The sequence below is a fragment of the Eleginops maclovinus genome, chromosome 4 (genome assembly GCF_036324505.1).
Source record: "Eleginops maclovinus isolate JMC-PN-2008 ecotype Puerto Natales chromosome 4, JC_Emac_rtc_rv5, whole genome shotgun sequence".
Classification (NCBI taxonomy): Eukaryota; Metazoa; Chordata; class Actinopteri; order Perciformes; family Eleginopidae; genus Eleginops; species Eleginops maclovinus.
In genome coordinates, this window is record NC_086352.1 from 34,725,167 (window position 1) to 34,748,103 (window position 22,937).

General features: G+C 43.1%; 1 protein-coding gene across 1 annotated transcript in view; it reads left to right on the forward strand.

Moving 5' to 3' along the window:
* minar1 (membrane integral NOTCH2 associated receptor 1) overlaps positions 1–22,719 on the forward strand; it is a 39,445-nt gene extending 16,726 nt beyond the window's left edge. Inside the window, exons 3-4 of the mRNA XM_063880563.1 lie at positions 11,385–11,648; positions 20,939–22,719. Of these exons, the coding sequence (XP_063736633.1) occupies positions 11,385–11,648; positions 20,939–21,136 (462 nt within the window). The 3' untranslated portion in view covers positions 21,137–22,719. The remainder of the gene's footprint in view (positions 1–11,384; positions 11,649–20,938) is intronic.
* Positions 22,720–22,937: the final 218 nt, after the last annotated feature.

Genomic DNA, 22,937 nt, shown 5'->3' on the forward strand with positions numbered 1-22,937 from the left:
TGATTATGTAATCCTGTTTCATGTTATCCATTACTCCCCATGCCTGCCAAACTGATCTATACTGTCTGCAGCACAGGAGTGCATATCCAAAAGTAAGAAAAACATGACAAAATAAAGACAGTAGATCATTCATTTAGACCATTTTGCATGGTTGCATTAATGATGCATAAATAAAACAGTATGTGTTTTAAAGTGTTCTCATAAAGTTGAAAAAGAATGTTCTGCTTGATGCAGTCACAACACAAGGTTGGTACGTGCCTATCACTCCCAAGCTAGGAAACTAAAATAACACAGTCCTGACTCATCATTATGAAACTTTCCTGATCTGCAGTCAGAAGGAGTTTGAGGGCTGCTGCTGCAGCGCGGGGCGGAGGAGGCTGTAGAGCCACACAACAGCCAGAAACAAAAGATAGGAATAAATAAATAAATCCAAAATTGCAACTCTCCACATAAACAAGTCGGCATTCACACACATTCATAAGAGGCTGCCATAACACACTCACACACTGTTGCCCCCGGAGAACATGGGGTTAAGTATCTTGCCAAAGGACACATCGACATGTTGACTGCAGGGGCTGGGGACCGATCCCCGTCCGCCTGATTGTGTGACGACCGCAAAGCCGCCCCCCGCCGAGCCTGTATTTCCATCATTTATTGAGACAAATCAAAACAGTACCAGAATGACAAAGGGGAGACAGAATTAGAATACAGGAAAGATCTGAACATTTTTAAGAACTTATTTTCCTGAAACGAGAAAATAAGAGTTTCTTGATGTTAGAAGACCCCCGCCCCCCCCCCCTCTCCTCACACAGCAGGCACACTGTGGATATGTTTATCAATTATTCAGATCTGAAGCAGGAATTTCATGGTGGCTAAAAACCAAGAACTGTGAGTTTTTCACGAGCAAATCTCCAAACCCTATTTTGTTTGTTATAGAAATGACATCTTAACATAGTTTTAGAAGGAGTAGAGCTGTGGAGTTGAACTGTATTTATCATTCTTTATGAATCAAACATTTGAACAGCGTAATGAGGTGCAGCTGCACCACGTTACGCAGCTGTCTGCAGTCTAACGTTGTCAGCATATTTAAGAAGTTGTCAGTTGGTATTCGGGGTGTTGTGAATCAGCATCTTTTTTTTTACTCAGTGTATTTCACATAGTGGAGCTTATTCTCTGCCTTGGAGATTTCATGTTCTCTCCCCCTATCTCCCTTGGTTTACAGGGTCGAGCACATGGTGTCCCAGGCATTGATTGGTGTCCTGCTACTATCAACATGGACTGCCACATATTGATTATCTATTTTTTTCACTATAAAACATGGGTGAAATCTTGATTCATTGTGGTGCATTGATTGTCATTCTCTCTCTGGAAAGATAGACGTTAATGCAGGTGCGGTTTCTGAGGTAGTCGATGTTACACTGGGTTCAGGCAAACACCAGCTACATTCAATTAGAAATACTTTAAGCAGTACTTCAGGTATTATGGATTTAAACCCAATGCTAATTGAGAAGCCAATAAAGTGAATAGGGCATCTGTTTCCGTTTGGTATGCAGCCTCACGTAGCTCCAGCCAAACTTGAGGCTTTGTGAAGCTGTGTGGCGTTACCTCAGTATTTCTTTTATTTGGTTGCCTTTCAAGCTGTATCATTGAAATTAATGATTTAAAAATAATACGTGAAAAAGAAAAGCGTAGATTTTGGGGACTCAGCTGCCACAGTCAGCCCCTGTGCCAGCAGACTGTAGCATGGACTAGCCCACCAGCTGGAGCTCCAAGATGGGCCTTCTATTTAGAGCACTATAAAACCCCGAGCTGGCATGTTCCCTGTGGTCTGATTCTGGGTTCACTCCTTATCTCCCCTACATTTAGACATTAGATTGGTTAATATTCAAGCAAACTCACATTTTGAATTCATATCTCTGTAATGATAGAGATATACAGATCTGGTTTTTATTATTTATAGGTATATCTTTGAGTTAAATGATTTTTTTTATTGTATTCTATAAACTACTGACAACATTTCTCTTTGTTGGAATTCAACAGACACTGGAATGGCTGCCATACATGTAGAGATAAAGATTTAACAAACATTTGGAGTGGTCTCTTTTTTTCCCGGAGCTGTATGTGTTGTTTTGGATGACTCTATGGACAGTTTGATAGTGTTGGAGATGAACAAGGGATTTATTTGTGAAATTGAGTTGACTTTGAGAGGTTAAACCTTGATTCTTCTCGTCTGTCAGCTTCATGAAAGCCATGATTGACTTTGAAGGGTTCAGACCCATTCTGCACATTTTGAAAGACCACCATCTACCAGGTGTATGTTGATTACATGGACATGGGAATCAAGCTAACCAGAACTCGAACCTAGAAACGTCATAGTCAGACACAGTATCCATTGCCCCATTTGCCATATATATTTGCTCACGTAAAGGCTGGAAACTTAGTAAAATGAAGAGACGATAGAGTAACTTAATGCAACAACTTAAACTGGACTTCCTGCTGCGGTGTTCCGGACTCGAACCGGGGTTGCTGCGGCCACAGAAGGCTGTTGATACTAAAGAAAAAACAGAAGCTTCCTGAAATCTTTTGACAGTTTGTAGAGAATTAGTGTTGGAGTTATTTGTTTGTGAGTTAAGCTGGCCAGAGATCAAAGCTAAAATCCCTCTGGTCTGTCAGTCTCATAAAAACGATGGGTTCAAAATGTTGAAACAACATTTACCAGATTTACATTGACTTTTTGGAAGGTTTGATCTCTAAATAACCTGCTAACAAAGTCCACTTAATCTTTACATCATAGCCACCTAAGCCACATTGAGGTTACAGTCAGGCTTATAGATTCCAGGCTGCATATAAATGTCGGATTTTACAAGGCAACATGTGTGCTACTATTTAAGATGAAACAGGTTAAAAGTAGCATGGCCTTTGTCTTTGCTTCTATCATTATCCATGCACTCACTGCAAGCACTCTTAACGACACCTACAAATGTAGAGGGCAAAAGACATGTTCCTATTCCGTGCGGACCCTGTGATGGGGCTGCCCGCTCAACTCCTACAACCCTGTGATTGGGTAAGCAGTTCCAGTCTGAAGCGCTGACTGATAAAACGTCCTATTGCTTCTCGTTAATGGAGTGGATGGTTGTTTATGTGTCAGGTTGTTGCAAACGGTGCAGACAGTTAACGTTAACTGTTGTGAGAAAGGTCAATGAGCTGCGGATTGTCTCCATGGTGACGTGATGAGTGTTCATGAATCATGAATGTTGTTCTCTGTTACCGTACTGTTTCACACCAGTTTCTCGTAAGAATACACAACACAGCCGCCTGAAGAACTGCTGCAAACACACACATGTTTTTTCTCTGAGCTTGGTATTGATGGAAGCTGCTCCTGCTGTGGATCAATGCAGTCGATCGTCTTTCTTCAGGACTGCGTTGTTCTTTTTTTGTCAGCAGAGGGAGAGATAATAATGAGAGGGAGTTAGCTTTAAAGATAAACTGCTCCCTGGAGATTAATTAGATCTATGTCGGATATGTAATGTTTTTAATACGAATGTTTTGAATTTTTAACTTTATGAGAATGCAACAGAGTATTTACTGAGTTGATTTCATACAACCTTTATAAAAGAGGACATCTATAGAAATACACACATTTTGGTATTTTTTCTCCCTTTTGACAGGGCTGCAGCTGATTCATCCTTTGCTGCAAACAACACTAAGCTTTATGCAAATAAATGTGTGATGACAAACCAATAAACGATAACCAATGAGAATAAAACGCTCTCTGGTGACTCTAGCTAATACAATTTTATTTATTCATACAACTGGTAGAATTGATGAAGCTAATGCAAAAGGCATATATGTTTGATGGGATGTATGGGGCCAAAGCTCTTTACATAGACATAGTGAATAGATTTATAAAAGACTGAAAACAAAACCCAGCCAACTCCAAAGAAAGGGATTGTATTTGAGAGTTGAATATGTACTGCGGTGATGATGGCCTTCTAGACTCTGACCTTACCAATCACCCCCTGAAAACACCACGAAGCTTTGCTGAGTGTGTCATGATCCTGGTTTCGTGTCTGTCATGTGTTTGTGTTGTTTGTTTTATTTTGAAAGGTTTTCCCCTCTTGTGTCAGGTTAAGTTTCACTTCCTGTCTTTAGTTTCCCTCCTTTCGCTGATTGTGTTCACCTGTTGCCCCTGTGGTTCTCCTCCCCTCTCCAGCTGTGTGTTGTTTAGTGATTAGCGTTGTGTATTTAGTCTTAGTTCCCTTTTTGTCTCTGGTTCGGTCGTCGTCGTTTCCTACCTGATCCTGTACATGTTACCTGCCTGTTCCTGCCCGTCCGTCTGTCTGCTCCTGTTCCCAGTGTCCCTGTATCCCCTGGTTAGTGTTGGTGTGGTTACTTTTCCTTTGAAAGTACAGCTTTAATTTAAATAAAGCTCGCCTTTTGTTTGGACCCATACCTGCCTCCCATTCATTTTACTGCACTTGGGTCCTGTTTCCCCAAACCCTGACAGAACGACCAAACCAAAGATGGACCCAGCAGTATGTTTGGACGATGCTCTGGTGGAGTTTTCATACCAAATTTTGTGTATTTTGGGAGAATGGAGGAAAGCAGTGTCTAAAGAGGCTCAAGATTCAGCTCTCCTTCGTGCACGCCGGGAAGTGGCAGAGAAGCCATGGTTCGTGAGCTCACTGCCGGAGTATTTGAGGACATTTGTCACTTCCCCAGAAAGCCTGCACCCTATCCTGAAACCTCGAGTCACAGCAGTGACGCCTCCAGCTCAAGCGGCAGCCAAGCCTCCTGCAGCCAAGCTTCCTGCTCAAGTTTCGGCCCTAGCCGTCATGTTTCCAGCTGCGTCCCGGCCCACTCCAGCCCCTGCTGTCCTGTCGGCCATATTATGTTCCAAACCACATCCAGCATTATCTCTGAAACAGTATGGAGCTCAAACGTTTCTCTCTCGGTTTACCACAAGGACAGGACCTTTATATTACACATAGTCTCTCCAGTACAGCGTTAGCTCTGAGTGTTAGCGATGCTTGCTAATGTAAACACAGACCATATTACTTCCAAAACAGAATGGTTTCAGCTCGCCGACTGTATATTGGGTACGATAGGTTGGCATGTTGCCAGGAGTTCAATCTAAAGCCAGCCCATATTTCGGTTTTTATGGCATGTTGGCAGCAAATCTGGATCAGCTCGTTTGTACCCCCGTCTTTAGAGATGTGGGTAAGTAGGAAAAGAGAGAGGGTTGTATTTTCTGACACTTTGTGAGTCTCCTTACACACCGGGGACTAGTGATGCGCGGGCTGGCCCAAAACCCGTGGGTCCCGCGGGCTAGCCCGCGGGTCGGGCGGGCCGGGTTGTTTTTTCCGTGGAAAATGCGGGTAGCGGGCGGGTCGGGTAAAAATCGCAATTATTCCAGCTATTATAGTTATATGTATCCGTTCATATGCTTGTCTTTTGTGTAAGGATAAAATGGGGTTTTCTCCCTCTCTTCCCGCTCCGTCTCATGCACCGCACACAGGCAGCACGTCAGAAGGCAGCAGCAAGCTGCGAGCTATGCCTCCTGTCAATCATTTGTTTAGCGAAAATAATAGCCTGCCGTGCATCTCCTCATAATTGTGAGCAAAACCCCTCGTTAATAGGCCTACCCAGGGGCGTAGCCAGGACATTATTTCTGGGGGGGCCAGCTCTGGCCAGTCTTTTATTTGGGGTGGCACTTGATTGTCAAAAACTACTATTTTAAAACTCACGCACTGCATCACTCAGAGCAGCAGTTTTTCTAACAGCTCATCTAGCCATAAACAATGGATTGAACCTTCTTATGGACACTAATGATGTCTTACTGTTACTGATAATCCCATGTTATTGGAATGGGTGCTTAGATAATGTGCGAGTGCGATGTGTCATGATTATGTGAGGGGGTTCAGGACTTTAACATGAGAAGGGGAAGCTTTTAGTGCAAATGACAGAAAGACACGATATGAATTGTCATTTTAGGCGATCATTTATTAAAGTAAACTGTAGCCTTTTAAGTGCAATATTCATTTTATTTGCGATAATAAACATATGTATATATAAAGAGTAAAAAATAAACGTCACACACACACATGTCCCATAAAACATAAAGAAAAACAAATATCAACAATGTGTAAAATGTACATTGAATTGTGTGTGTGTGTGTGTGTGTGTGTGTGTGTGTGTGTGTGTGTGAGAACATGTACATTGAACTGTTTCACTACAAACAGTGTGTGTGTGTGTGTGTGTGTGTGTGTGTGTGTGTGTGTGTGTGTGTGTGTGTGTGTGTGTGTGTGTGTGTGTGTGTGTGTGTGTGTGTGTGTGAGTGAGTGAGTGAGTGAGTGAGTGAGTGAGTGAGTGAGTGAGTGAGTGAGTGAGTGAGTGAGTGAGTGAGTGAGTGAGTGAGTGAGTGAGTGAGTGAGTGAGTGAGTGAGTGAGTGAGTGAGTGAGTGAGTGAGTGAGTGAGTGAGTGAGTGAGTGTAGGTAGATCCATGTAAATAATTTGACAATTGTCTTTTTTGTAATTCTTGAGAACATATCTGAGAGTGTCTGTCTGGAAGCTGACCAGATAAGTCTAAATAGAACAGACATGTACTAACATTGCAATACCCATGTCACATAATACACTTTAGGAAAAACAAAAAGAATGTTGGGCTGTTAATGATGCAGATTGGCAGGTATAACAGACAGATGCTGGTTACTTAGCTGTTAGTTTACAGCAGCTGTATTCTTCGGTTGTGATGATTTCTAGCAAATCGATCAACAAACTCATCTAAATTTAAAGACGCTGCCCTCCTGTGTTCTATGCTCAACACCCCTAGATCACTCAGCCTATCCTCTCCCATTGTAGTTCTCAGGTGTGTTTTGACAAGCTTCAAGCAGGAAAAACTGCGTTCACAAGCAGCTGTGCTGACAGGTATTGCCAATGCAATTTTACAAAGCCTGGAGAAAACATCAAAGACATCCTGGTATGGTTCAATAAAAGCTGCCAGCTCTACAATTGTAGGTGGTCTCTGCATCCCTTGCTTTATCTTACGATCTAAAACTCTTTTAATTTGGTAGAGCTCATGCTCAAGGTCCACAAGGTCACACCCATACAATTTGGCAAATGCAAAAAGGCTATCTTTGTCACAGAAGCTTCTGCTACTTGGATTTAAAGCTTGTATTCCACGCATTATGTCACAATTCTGATTGGAGAATCTGTTCCTGAGCTCAATGAGCATCCGGTCCAATACCAGATTAAAGATTCCTGTCCTGTAATAATCTTTGCCATCGCCTGTTTCTTGTCTGCCCACAGTAGACAGAACATGGTATCCCTGTAGCTTTGAACTTAGTGTTCTCTTACGTTTTGGAGCAGTGTCTACAGAGACATCACATTGCTTTGCAAGCTCCAAAACAGTGTCCCACAAATCACCAAACACCTGCTGCTCACTCCTGTAAGATTCAAAAGTACTAATAAGTGCCTCCACAAGATCCACTGCTTTGGCCAAATCAAGAGAGGAAGACTGGAGCATGTCTGACAGTAATTTTGCATCTCCAGAAAGTTTCTTAAATATGGCAAGAAACACAATGAACTGGAAATCAATCTGAGGCAAAAGGCCTCTGGCACCTACTGACTCTCGCCACTGTTCTCATCACCCAGTTCCTCAAGAACTTTCACAACTGCTGGCAACCTATCCCACAAATTACGGCAAGCATAATATCTGGAGGCCCACCGTGTGTCACTCAACATTTGCAACTCTCTGGGTGCACCTGCATACATCTCCTGTTGCACCTGTAACCATTTGGGATGCACTGCCGATCCAGACATGTAGACGTACAGCTGTTTTAATAAGGAAAAGAAGCAATCAGCCTCTGGGATCCCTCTCACAGTGTCCACCAGCACCAGATTAAGGCAATGCGCATTACAGTGAACGTAGAAAGCCAGCTTCGCTACTTCCTTAATTCGGGCCTGCACACCACTGTGCTTGCCACTCATGACTGCAGCCCCGTCATAAGACTGCCCAACAAGGTTAGTCTTATATTCTAGACCATATTTGGACAAGAGGTGAATTATTTTTATTGTCAAGCTCTCCGCATCTAGCTTCTCTGCTACCCTCGAATTCCAGAAAACTTTCAAGGATTTCACCATTGTAATAGTATCTCAAAACAAAAGACATTTGTTCCATTTTTTTTTTGTCTTTAGTCTCATCCACAAGTATGCTAAAAGCACCACTTTCCTTGACTTCTTTGATTATTGATGTGCGCACCATCTCTGCTAAGCATGACAAAATCTCATTTTGTATGTCAGGACTTGTATATTTAGCATTCCTGGGACCATCCATCTTTTTCAAAATCTTGTCGTCATGGTTTGCTATGATATTCAACATACCCAAAAAGTTCCCTTTCCTGCTTGAGGCCTCAGATTCACGATGCCCTCGCAGAGCAATGTTCTCGGTTGCACAATGAAGAACCACTTCAGCAAGAGTTTTGATGTACCCCCCTGTTCTCTTCAACAGTTTTGTTGTACTCTTTATTTAATTGCCCCATTAGAGATCCCTGATTTTTTTCTGCAATTTGGTATTCTTTCCATGCTAGCATGGCATTCTTGTGATGCTCAGATCTACTATGTGCAGCATACCCTCCGTCTGTATAGGTAGCTTTCTTCCAGTTTTTGAAACCGGAACCTGAATTAAACGTAGACTCATGGCCAGGTAAGCTGAAATGCCTGCAGGCAAAGCAAAAGGTGGAGTCTTCACATATTGAGTACTCCAACCAGGGGTGAACTTCATACCACTCACCCTTGAAGCTCCTGCTTCTGTCTCCCTGGAGTGTCTTGGGGAAATTAACTTTAGGTTGAGCTGGAGCTTCACCCTGGTACTTGAATGTTTAAAACTCAAGAATCCCATTATTCACTAAACATAATGTTATCCACTGCCTTACTTGTTGTTCTTTCAGTTCCTGATTGTTTGTGGACTTTTCCTTAACATACAGCTTTAATTAAATACATGTTTATTATTGGCCATCCTTAATCATTTATGCCTTGGTCTGTTCCCAAACCCGACAGAACGACCAACAAATGATGCCCATATGTTTCGATGCTCTGTGATTTCCATACCAAATTTGGTATTTTGGAGAAGGAGAATAGTGTCTAAAGAGGCTCACTCAGATTCAGTCTCCTCTCTGCACTGCTCGGCAAGTGGCGAGAATGCCATGGTCGCGACTCACTGCCCGAGTATTTGAACATTGTCATGCTTCCCAGAAGCCTGCACCTATCCTGAAACTCCGATTCACAGCAGTGAACCCTCGCTCAGCGGCAGCCAAGCTCTGCGCCAAGCTTCCTGCTCAGATTTTCGCCTAGCCTCCATGTTCCGCTGCCGGCCACTTCCACCCTTTTCTTGTCGGCCATATTATTTCCAAACCACATCCAGCATTATTCGAAACAGTATGAGCTCAAACGTTTTCTCTCTCGTTTACCACAAGGCAGACCTTTATATACACAGTCTTCCATACATGACGTTAGCTTGATTTAGCGATGCTTGCTAATGTAAACTACAGACCATATACTCAAACAGAATGGTTTCAGCTCGCCGACTGTATATTGGGTACATAGTTGGCAATTGCCAGAAGTTCAACTAACAGCCAGCCCATATTTCGGTTTTATGCATTTGCAGCAAATCTGGATCAGCATCGTTGTACCCCGATTTAATTGAGAATGTGGGTAAGTAGTAAAAAAAGATTTGTATTTCATGACCTTGTGAGTACCCTTACACACCGGTGACTAGTGATATCCGCGGCTGCCCAAACGTGGGTCCCCGCGTGCTACCCACGGGTCGGCGGGGGATCGGGGGTCCGGGGGGTTTTTCCGTGAAAATGCGGGTAGCGGGCGGGTCGGGTAAAAATCGCAATTATTCCAGCTATTATAGTTATATGTATCCGTTCATATGCTTTGTCTTTTGTGTAAGGATAAAATGGGGTTTTCCTTCCCTCCTCTTCTCCCGCTCCGTCTCATGCACCGCACACAGGCAGCACGTCAGAAGGCAGCAGCAAGCTGCGAGCTATGCCTCCTGTCAATCATTTGTTTAGCGAAAATAATAGCCTGCCCGTGCATCTCCTCATAATTGTGAGCAAACCCCTCGTTAATAGGCCTACCGTTTGGCAAATCACGACGTAAACTCACTGGTATCTTTTTTTTTTTTTTCTCCCATTTTCGCGGGTTGGGTCGGTGAAGCATGGGGGAGGAAACATCAAGCTTTGGGGCTGTTTTTCTGCAAAGGGACCAGGACGACTGATCCGTGTAAAGGAAAGAATGAACGGGGCCATGTATCGTGAGATTTTGAGTGAAAACCTCCTTCCATCAGCAAGGGCACTGAAAATGAAGCGTGGCTGGGTCTTTCAGCATGACAATGATCCCAAACACACCGCCAGGGCAACGAAGGAGTGGCTTCGTAAGAAGCATTTCAAGGTCCTGGAGTGGCCTAGCCAGTCTCCAGATCTCAACCCCATAGAAAATCTTTGGAGGGAGTTGAAAGTCCGTGTTGCCCAGCAACAGCCCCAAAACATCACTGCTTTAGAGGAGATCTGCAGGGAGGAATGGGCCAAAATACCAGCAACAGTGTGTGAAAACCTTGTGAAGACTTACAGAAAACGTTTGACCTCTGTCATTGCCAACAAAGGGTATATAACAAAGTATTGAGATGAACTTTTGTTATTGACCAAATACTTATTTTCCACAATCATTTGAAATTAATTCATTAAAAATCCTACAATGTGATTTTCTGGATTTATTTTTCTCATTCTGTCTCTCATAGTTGAGGTGTACCTATGATAAAAAATGACAGGCCTCTCTCATCTTTTTAAATGGGAGAACTTGCACAATTGGTGGCTGACTAAATACTTTTTTGCCCCACTGTAAATGTACATTGATGATAACTAACAGCAGCAGGCGTGGATTTTAAATCCACACTCACATGCTGCTCTGCCCGAAATAAAACGCAGGGCTTTATTCAAATTGTGATTTGCTGCCAGGAAATCATATCTCCGTCTATATGGATACTGGAACGGTATTAGTGAGATGCTGTGAGTGATGGTCTTGAAAAATATCTTAATCTTGCACATTGAAGACCAGGTAGACTTAATGACGCTTTATATTAGTGCAGGCTTCATATGAGCAACACAGCAGGCTGGTTTGGAAGGCACACTTCCACTTTTTATCCAAACGTATTCACATTAGCATTTTATGTTAACCAGCGGTCTGATGACGTGAGACCCTCGGTTTTGTTATGTAGGATAAACTACAATGAGTAATTCCCTAAAAAAAAAGGCACATACTAGTTCTCCTGCAGCAGAATCTCAGGATTCACATTGTCTCCTCTTATCCTCTCCCTCCCCAGGCAGAACGAGAGCGTCAGTACGAGTTCCCCCAGGCCCACCGCCCGTCTAAGCCGCCGAAGGAGTCCTATCTGAGCGAACAGGTTTTCTCTCCGCACCCCTTCACCCCCTCCATCAAGGCCCATGTGAAAGGCAGCCCCCTGTACACAGACCTGAGGATCAGCAGCCTGTCGGAAGGGCCAAGGGGCCAGCCGTCCTGGACCCTCGAGGAGTTCAAACGCAACTCAGGAGAGAAGGGGAAGCAGCTCACCGCTCTGGACCTGCAGGTACTCGACTCTGCAGACGCAGCACATCACAGGAGGGAATGGGGGGTCATAAGTATAGCTGCCCTGTTTCTTTGTAGGTTTACACCATTTTACTTTTACCTGTGACTGTCTTTTTTATCAGCAAAAGCCTGAGCATTCGATGTTTCTGGGCAAGTGCCCTGGGGCCCTTGAGCAAAAGGGGGCCCTCAGATAATTTAAAAAAAATGTTGTCTGCACAACCTCTCTTAACAACATTTTAAATAAAACTCACTCTTCCCCGCTGTAAATACCTCTGCTTCTGATGAGGTCAAATATTCTTGCTCAGCTGTCTCTGATAGGGTCTCACTAAACTATCTATGCACAGCTTTATTTATTTTAGCAACGCCCCTGGTTCAGCTGGAGGGAATTAATAAAGTGATATTCTATAAAGCAGCTGTGTGCAGCATTTACTGTAAGAATCACACACAATTATTCAATAGTGCAGACTTATTATGTGGTGTTACACATGCACACATTTCTGTCTTGGGGTGGGGTTGGGGGGCCCATGTGCTCTCAGTAGCCAAGGGGGCCCCTGGAGGTACTAATCCTGCGTTGCCTGTGAGGAAGACACAGTTTCTAACCGTTAAATGATATTATCCTACACAACGTAAAGTATATTTTTTCATTTGAGTTTTGTCTCGTTTTGATTTGAATGTATTGTAAAGAGCTGTTTTCTTTGTTGAATGTGTGTGGAAAGCCTTTTTATTTTGACACAGCATCAACACATAATTGCAATTAAGTTCAAATTTAAAATATTATTTAATTTTAATATTATTGCTTTCAACCAACCTAATACAGTTATAGGTAATTTGTTGACATATAACATTTAATTAAAGATAACGTTTCAGTTTTTTCACCGAGTTTGATGAATCTAGTGGCTTAATGGAGAACAATGAATCGAGCCATGACAACAGTCAATCACACATTTACACACTATAGCCACATACACTCAATCATTGAGACAAACTCGAAATGAACAATCACTCAATTCCTCATTAATCAATAACACACTTCTACTGCAAATAATAGAGTAAGTAAATAATAATCATATCATACATAAGTTTTGGTCTGAAGTGACCATAAATAGTAGATTTATTTTGCTTATTAAAATGTTAAAGTGTTGTTAAAAACACATTTTTACAAAAATGGGTCAAGGGAGATTTCTAACTTCACATTTGTTTCATACACAAAAACTCATAGTTCATAGTATAAATACACAGACACAGTTCAATTATTATTCCTGAAATTAAGATGCTTAATCGATCTTCAGCATTCTCTTGAGTAAAATACATTCCAACTGACCATGGCGCTGCACATACTCAGTTTTCAATATGAACATAAGCACTGGTTTACTGTAATTATTCCATACATACGGGCCTGTGAGGTAGTATAATTGAGTGTTGCACAACCCGAAAAATGTTATGCTACATTAGGAAAAAAAAAAACAGAAAGCCTTTTAATGTCTCCAATAAGAGACGAAACATCATCAAGACCAGAACATCCCGCCCAGCTTCATTTGACTTACTTGTAATTACTTTAATCAACAACAACAACAACAACAACAACAACAACAACAAGTGACTGAAGAAGGACTGTGAGAGCATTCTGCTTTAAAGCCAAGAACAACAAGCGCGCTACTGTCAGGGACAGCAGGAACTTATCTGGACTTACAACAGACAGTCCATCAGTTTAGACCTCAAGAACGTCATGTCTCCTTTTTTAAAACATTACTCTTAATCGTGCAGCTTAAGAGTAGGACTGGGAGAGAAAGAGATAGCATCGAGCAAAAGGGACGGTCTTGCACCCTGTGCATCTGCAGGAAAGATTACATCTGAAAATCTAAAACGTATTGCTTTCCACTAACCTAATGAAATGTGTCGGCATAATACATTTAATTAAAAGTCAACGTTTCAGTTTTTTCAGTGTACAAAGCCAAAAAACATTCGGTCCGCTTTATCTGGAACTGAACAATATAGTGTTTTACTTTATAACAACTTGTAAAAAATATTTCACATGCATTTCCTGCGTAGTAATCATGACACACCACCATTCAAACTAAAGTGGGAACTGCTATACTACTCTAGTTTCAGTTATCCCCCTGCCTTTTAAATCCATCAAATCTATGCTTACAAAAGACATAAAAGTTGTGAACATTGCAGTCAATGTCTCTCTCTGTAATCTTTACACTTTGCAAAGTCATCTGGCGGCCCGGATTGGACCCTCTGGAGAGCTGTTTTTTGCCCATGGCCGTATGTTTGAGACCCCTGATGTAGAGAATTCGAACAACTCTCACCATGGTCATTTCACTCCGTTAGGAAACTTCCTGAAATAATTCTATCACAACCATAGTTTACCAGGGGTGGGAATCACCAGGGTCCCCACGATACGGTACTATCGCGATACTTGAGCCATGATACGATAGTAATGCGATTATACGTTATACTAAGTATTACGATACTATATGGCGCATTTCTGATTTCTCTATCCCCGCTGACTCCATCTTTGTTTTGACTAACTTCCTGCCAATCCCACTGACTTTACCCATGGCCATGACCGCACAAGAGAAAGCTCAGCACCATGTAGTGGATTGAAAAAGCAATTACCAAAAACTTGAATTTGGATTTGTAATATGAATAGTCTATATAATAAAATATCGATGTGTATCGATACAATAGCGGCACGCAAAGTATCGCCATACTATGCTGTATCGATTATTTCCTCCACCCCTATAGTTTACACTGAATTCAGTTTCTAGAAATCTGGAGTCTGTGAGGGAATCTGTCCCGGTGTGACGAGGACAGACAGACAAAACATTTCTGATAAGCTTGGCAAGAAGGGAAATTTAATAGCAGTTGTTTGGTTTCATCCATTGAGATTGTAATTTATACCATATTTGAGTGTCCACTGATGTACAAATACCCACACACACTCATGGACCCTCCCCAGTATTGAGTGTCATGTGTGACCTGCAGGCCGTCTCCCCTGTGTCTGTGGTCTCTACTCAGCCTTGACTCCGGCTCAGAGGCACATTATTGATGGTCGCTGTTTGGCCTTCAGAGTCACACGAGACGTATCAATCAATTCCCCACTGTGGGTGAAAGCAGTGTAAACCTGAGCCTTGATAATGCCTCCTCTAACGTCCATACACGTTCACTCCGGGGGTTAACGGAGCTTTCACCCACTGCATGTAGACAAGTGACAAAGTGGAAAAAAACGTTGTGATTGTTTTTTCTGTGTATCTGCAACATCAATGTTCTTGTTGCATGGCAGTCTGTAATAAACAACGCAGTGCAATGTGGGCATCACTGTTCCCCCGCATTGTAATAATACCATAAAGCCTGAAAAGCAAATGTTTTTATGGGTGTACACACACACCTCTTTCACATTAGTCCAAGGAAGCATAGAACCATACAACAACCAGGGAGTGTTGAGCACCATATTCAGCACAGTAAATGTAAATGAATCTCATCCATACACTCCGGCTCCTGTACTTATGGAGCCACAAAGCACCACTGACTGTTGGGGATCTTCCTGAACCTGAGTTCTCTGGGGCAGCACAAGATGAAGATGGCAGCTCTACAGGAACTGTTGGATGAACACACAGGCCGCCCCCCAGGAAAATCATAATACTCTGGAGGAGTAGATCATACATCAGCATGCTCTAGCGTCAGGGCCTGGGGCCACATTTTGGAACACACAAAAGATGGCGTCACTTACTAAGGAAACCGGATAGCGGAAAGAAAGGACAGGATAATAAATACAAACCTCTCATTTATGTTCTGTAGTTATTGAACAGCACTTTCATGTAAATATGTGTATTCTCATAAATATTTCACTAACAGGTGGGACAAATTTACTTTGCATAAAAACTGTTTTCGAGGTCGGTGTAACGACACAGGCAGCTGAAACCAGAGCCCAGTCTGCTCTGATTGGTTAGCTGGCCGGCTCTGTTGCGATTGGTAAACCGCTTAGAGATGTCTCGCTCCTTATCACATACAATTTGTTTGGAGTGCTAGCCAAAAGAAGCACAAGTGCTACATAATGATGAAATGAGACAAAGGAGTCAGACTAAGGCGCTTCAGGCAGGCGGGGGTGGGGGAGAACACAAGGATTTTAGCCTTTGCAGACCATTTACATGCACCAACACCTATAGACCACACCACAGGAGAGGGACACCCCCAAATCGGGCAACAGGGCCTCTTTAAACACACCAGGTATAGAAGACAACACCATTTAATTGTTCCTGTGTACAGCTCATGTCACAAAACATATTTTTTGGTGGAACTCTAATTAAATAAAAACTGTTTTTATTTAATTAAGTTATAATGTACATATATATGTTTCATTACAAATCAGGGAATAAAAATGATGTAATCTCAGTCATCTGGTGCAACTTGCCGACCTGTGTCCCGCTCCGACGTGACTCCACTCAGGAGGGATTCCCTGATAATCCTCCTTGCTTCTTATAAAGGGGGGCGCTCTCCCCTGTGTATGGCTGGCATATATTGTCCTCCACTTTCCTGTTGTTGGCAGACCACTTCTCTTGTTATTTGGTGAGGGTTGGACCCTCTGAGGCAGCAGCTTCACAGCCTCCACTGCTGTCACTCACTGAGCCCACACTATGTCCACAAACCTGTTTTATTACTGCTCCCCCCCCTCCCTAACAAGAACGTTGATTTGATTTCTTTTTTTATCCGTTCTGTCGGCAGTTGCCATGCAGAGAGTTTAAATAAACATTCATGCACTTCACTGACTATCTATAGGTCGCTGTGGGTGAACCTCTAAAAGCGGCGCCCTGTTTCCAGTTGATTGTGATTTATAAAAAGGTAGGACATGCATGCGCGCTGACATCAATCAGAATAATTTAGTCAGTAAGCACTCTGTGTTTATCCATATGAACCTTTTGACGTGGATCCTACACAACAGTTATAAATGGGGCCCCTGAACTTCTTCACTGGGGATGAATCATCTGTCTGTTGTTGTGTGCATCCCAGTGTCTCAGAGTACACAGCTCTCACTGCATGTTTGGACGTCACATCACTGTGCAACATGTTCCTGCTACTCTCTAAATAGTAGCAAAGAATCTGTTAAAATAACGAGTTGTGATTGTTGGAAGCCTTACAGTGATGAATGTCTCCCCTGCAGTGTATTCAGCAAAGTCATCACAGAGCAGATTGGAAAAATGGCTTTGTTGCACAGCCGGGTTTTGTTGGGTATAGACTGCAGTGAATGTTCTCATCACATCCAGGCTCCAGAGAATGTTCCTCCACTTTCCACCTAAAGGATAAAATGGTAGCTACACTTTATTGATTTGGAGATGCTGTAGCTCAACTGAAACTATAAACCTCCCATCTCTCCACAGTGCGGCTGGCCTCTGGCTCTCATATCTGGGTAATGTGTCGGCCTCATTTGCAGCTCTTTACTGTTGCTTTCTACTATAACACAAAGTGCTTCCCAAACGAAAAACAATTAACAGACAGACAGAACAACACAAAACTGTGTGATCAATCGAAACACTAAAAACCAACAGAAGAGAATAAAAAGAGCCCTGAATAAAATAAGAATACATACAATTAAATCAAAAGCAGCATTTAAAAGGTGGGTTATTAGTTGGCTCTGAACAGAACCAACATTCTCTGCCTCCCTCATGTCGGCTGAAAGGCTGTTCCACACTGGGCCATAATATTGAAAAGACACTGGAAGAAGAGCTAGGGGTTAATAGTTCACAAAATATTTTGAATTGGTTCCAAAGGAGACAAGTAACCCATGCAGAGACTTTTAAATCAGGGTTGTGATTCAATTCTTGGAGCAGAGAGAGAGCTTCGAACTGATGTCAGACACTGACAACTGCCTCCGCCCAACTAGCTCTGAGCTTCTGTCCCCCAAACGTCTCTTTTTACCATCAGAAAGCTTCTAATCAAACGTTCCATCCGAAATACATAGAAGCAGGCTCCAGAAGGCCTCTGTTAGATCAGGTTAAACATGACTCACCTGTTTAGTCCTGTCATTATCTGTAGGAGAAAATGTTTACAACCTTGCTGTATGTATATTCAGAGTTCAGAATGAGGTAATCTCTCATCACAGCTGATGAAGAGAGCCGGAGCAAACAGTCACCAGCTAATCCCTTTACTCTATGCTGCCCAAGCTCCAAAGCCAGATGCCTGCTGTCTGCAGAGACAGAAACTGAGAAATAATAGAAGGAGACAAGTTAAATAATTCTCTATCAGGGGTGATATGTGTTCTCTTTCTGGTCATTATTAATACTTTTGCTTCTGAGTTTTGCAGTAGAGGAATATTCTTTTTAGGGAGACCAGAGAGTAAAGCATGACAGTAATGAATTCTCCATGTAATCGGAGCATTAATGTCTCTGGGCTTGAGAGAGAAAAAGCTATACTCATGAAATGCTCTTGAGATACAATATATCCGTTTTGTTTAATACTAATTTGTCGCTCAAAGCCTAGCTGTGGATCAAATATAACAAATATAGGTTATTCACTTTTCAGTTTTTAACCCAGTTTCTCTCTCTGAGATCTAGAAGCAATAACCAAGGGTTCAGTTTTGTCCTGATTGAGCTGAAAAAGCTCGGTACTCCTGACGCAGTTGCAAGGTATCGACAGGCCCGAAGGGCAGCAGCCTCAGCCGTGGCCGAGTCAAAGCAGCGGGTGTGGGAGAAGTTCGGAGAAGCCATGGAGAAGGACTTTCGGTCGGCACCAAAGTTGTTCTGCAAAACCGTCTGACACCTCAAGAGGGGGAAGCAGGGAACCATCCAAGCTATGTACAGTAAGGATGGGACGCTGTTGACCTCAACTGATAGTGTGTTAGGGCGATGGAAGGAACAGTTTGAGGAACTCCTGAATCTGACAACTCCGCCCTCTATGTTAGCGGCGGAACTGGAGTATCAAGGGGGATCAATTCCAATCTCACGGGGGGAAGTCACTGAGGTAGTTAAACAGCTCCACAGTGGCAAAGCCCCGGGGGTGGATGTGATCTGCCCAGAAATGCTGAAGGTTCTGGGTGTTGAGGGACTGTCATGGTTGACACGTCTCATCAACATTGCATGGAAGTCGGAAACAGTACCGAAGGAGTGGCAGACCGGGATGGTGGTTCCTCTTTTTAAAAAGGGGCAAAAAAAAAAAGAGGCATCACATTCCTCAGCCTCCCTGGGAAAGTTTATTCTAAGGTGCTGGAAAGGAGGGTCCGGCCGATTGTCGAACCTCAGATTGAAGAGGAACAATGCGGTTTTCGCCCTGGTCGTGGAACGACAGACCAGCTTTTCACTCTCGCAAGGATCCTGGAGGGGGCCTGGGAGTACGCTCATCCAGTCTACATGTGCTTTGTGGAATTGGAGAAGACGTATGACCGGGTTCCCAGGGAGATACTGTGGGTGGTGCTGCAGGAGTATGGGGTGAGGGGGTCTCTACTCAGGGCCATCCAATCTCTGTACTCCCAAAGCGAGAGCTGTGTCCGGGTCCTCGGCAGCACGTCGAACCGATTTCCGGTGAGGGTTTGCCTCCGCTAGGGCTGCGCTTTGTCACCAATCCTGTTTGTGATATTCATGGAGAGGATTTGGGGCGTAGTCGTGGGGGAGGGGGTCTGCAGTTTGGTGGGCTAAGGATTGCACCACTGCTTTTTGCAGATGATGTGGTCCTAATGGCTTCATCGGTCTGTGACCTTCAGCACTCACTGGATCGGTTCGCGGCCGAGTGTGAAGCGGCTGGGATGAGGATCAGCTCCTCCAAATCTGAGGCCATGGTTCTCAGCAGGAAACCAATGGACTGTCCACTCCAGGTAGGGAATGAAGCCTTACCCCAAGTGAAGGAGTATCTCGGGGTCTTGTTCTCGAGTGAGGGAACAATGGAACGTGAGATGGGCCGGAGAATCGGAGCAGCGGGAGCGGTACTGCAGTCGCTTTACCGCACCGTTGTGACGAAAAGAGAGCTGAGCCAGAAGGCAAAGCTCTCTGTCTACTGGGCCATCTTCGTTCCTACCCTCACCTATGGTCATGAAGGATGGGTCATGACCGAAAGAACGAGATTGCGGATACAAGCGGCCGAAATGGGATTTCTCCGCAGGGTGGCTGGCAGCTCCCTTAGGGATAAGGTGAGAAGTTCAGTCATCAGGGAGGGACTCGGAGTAGAACCGCTGCTCCTTCGCGTTGAAAGGAGCCAGTTGAGGTGGTTCGGGCACCTAGTGAGGATGCCACCTGGGCGCCTCCCTAGGGAGGTGTTCCAGGCACGTCCAGCTGGGAAGAGACCGAGGGGTAGACCTAGGACCAGGTGGAGGGATTATATCTCTTCGCTGGCCTGGGAGCGCCTTGGAATCCCCCAGTCAGAGCTGGTTGATGTGGCCAGGGAAAGAGAAGTTTGGGGCTCTCTGCTGGAGCTGTTACCTCCGCGACCCTGACGGAAAAGCGGGAGAAGATGGATGGATGAGCTGAAAAAGTAATTCTCAACCACCCTTAGCTTAATATCTAAAATACAGTTTAAATGGGCATCAACTGATCTGTAGAGCTGTGTGTCATCAGCATAACTACGGAAATGTATGCCCAGCCTCCTGATGAAGTGGAAGCATATATACATTAAAAAGTGTAGGACCTAAGATGTAGCCTTGGGAAACACCACAATTCATGTTATAGCTCTGAGATGACCATACATCCATGTATGTATAAAGGAGCTCCCTGGTGGCAGTGTGTACACTCACTGGTGTAGTCAAGATGCAAATCTCAGTGGAATCTGCCATGTGGAGTGCACAGAGAGGATGGGGGTGAAGAAAGCACAAGGAATATACGGAGAGAGGGTTAGTTTGGTGTTTGCTAAATCAGTTTTTCTTTGAAGCATCAGTCAATTGTTGTTGTTTCAGTTCAGAGCAGCCACTTCATGTGTTTGTTAATTAACAATGAACCTCTTTGGAATAAATGGTAATTGGCAGTGATAATAATATTCACAAGCTTGCCGGGAAAATCTCAATTGCTTTCCATGCCACATTAGCTCTTTGAAATCACATAAAGCGGATAATTATTGCTCATTTTCCACAAATGCTCTTATTCTGAAATGTTTTGCAGTTCTAAAACACAAACACATTTACTTAAATGCAGAAATGAATGATGGGATGTAGAGATGGAACAAAAGTAGAACTTTGGCTGTGTTTTGACCCTTCTTGACCACATCTCAAGTCCCTGAACACTATCATAAGTCAGAGTGCATAATAGTACAACAGTACAACTTTTTTCTGACCTGCATCCTTTTATTGTGTACCTCTGTTTGTTTCTTCAGACACAGGAGTCCCTCAACCCCAACAACCTGGAGTACTGGATGGAGGATGTGTACACCCCAGGCTACGACTCGCTGCTCAAGAGGAAGGAGGCGGAGTTCAGGAGGGCCCGGGTGTGTAAGATCGCAGCGCTGATCGCAGCAGCTACCTGCACTGTGATCCTGGTCATCGTGGTTCCAATTTGCACCATGAAAACATGACAGTACCAGGATGGAGGAACCCTTCTAATTTATGAAACACTTTAACTGCTGCCCCCTGTGGACGGGGTCAGTGTGCAGTGGATTTACTGACAAAATGATGTTAGGGTTGGACAATGTCAGCTGGAGGTTTTTGTTTTTAATTCAGTTCTTATTCTGGAGGTCCTTTTGTGCCAATATTAACATAATTAGGACATCTATTGTACAATAGACATGAAATCAGCAAGTGCACCATATATAAATATACTGTATATCTATTGGTTTACCAGTTGTAGTCGATTGTATTGTTATAAACTCTGCCGGACAGTTTGAAGGTCATTGATCTCTTTATTTAGCATCTTTGCCGCAGATTAACTGAAATGAAATTGTTACTGTAGCCAGCGTAACATTTTTTATTTTCGTATAATTACTGAAAGCCGTATTCTGATCAAAGTTATTTTTATGAATTATCGGGTTGAATGTGAGGTTTTATTTTATTGTTATTTTTCAATAACAGCAAGCATTTAAAGTTATGAAACACTTTTTTCTAACTTAAGATATATTGTACAAGTACTTCAGTTGAAATATATAATATATGAATATGATAGGTATACTTGTACATAGATTGCAGACAAAGTATGACTAAGCAACCGAACTGAATGTATTGATAACTATATCCTGTTCACTTGGAAAGCAATGAGTTGAGAAGATACTTGAATGTTGCTGCCGTCTCTTTTTCTGAGTTATAACCAGCCAACAGCACACTGCTCCTCCACACACCGTGGATATGATCTGTTCTTTGCAAGAGTATGCTCAGTGGCGTCTCATCAGAAAACACCTTTTCCTCCATGTTAACCCATATGAGTGTGTGTTAGATTAACCAGGGACCCTCAGAGTTTACCTATGTTGGATGACCCAGATTTCTTCTTCATCAGATCATCAGACAGGAGCCACACAGGATTATCCACTACTTCAATACATTTGGTCCAAAATTGCTCATGTTCATATTTTCCCCCCCTAAAGTCTTAATATGTAAAAAATGAATATGCTCACTAGGTTAAGTACCAGACTGAAAGAGTCCTCTCCTGCTGATGTTCAGCTGTATATCAGTATGTAGTGTCTCTACTTTAAAGAGTCCTCTCCTGCTGATGTTCAGGTGTATATCAGTATGTAGTGTCTCTACTTTAAAGAGTCCTCTCCTGCTGATGTTCAGGTGTATATCAGTATGTAGTGTCTCTACTTTAAAGAGTCCTCTCCTGCTGATGTTCAGCTGTATATCAGTATGTAGTGTCTCTACTTTAAAGAGTCCTCTCCTGCTGATATTCAGGTGTATATCAGTATCTAACGTCTCTACTTTAAAGAGTCCTCTCCTGCTGATGTTCAGGTGTATATCAGTATGTAGTGTCTGTACTTTAAAGAGTCCTCTCCTGCTGATGTTCAGGTGTATATCAGTATGTAGTGTCTCTCCTTTAAAGAGTCCTCTCCTGGTGATGTTCAGGTGTATATCAGTATGTAGTGTCTCTACTTTAAAGAGTCCTCTCCTGCTGATGTTCAGGTGTATATCAGTATGTAGTGTCTCTACTTTAAAGAGTCCTCTCCTGCTGATGTTCAGGTGTATATCAGTATGTAGTGTCTCTACTTTAAGAGTCCTCTCCTGCTGATGTTCAGGTGTATATCAGTATGTAGTGTCTCTACTTTAAAGAGTCCTCTCCTGCTGATGTTCAGGTGTATATCAGTATGTAGTGTCTCTCCTTTAAAGAGTCCTCTCCTGGTGATGTTCAGGTGTATATCAGTATGTAGTGTCTCTACTTTAAAGAGTCCTCTC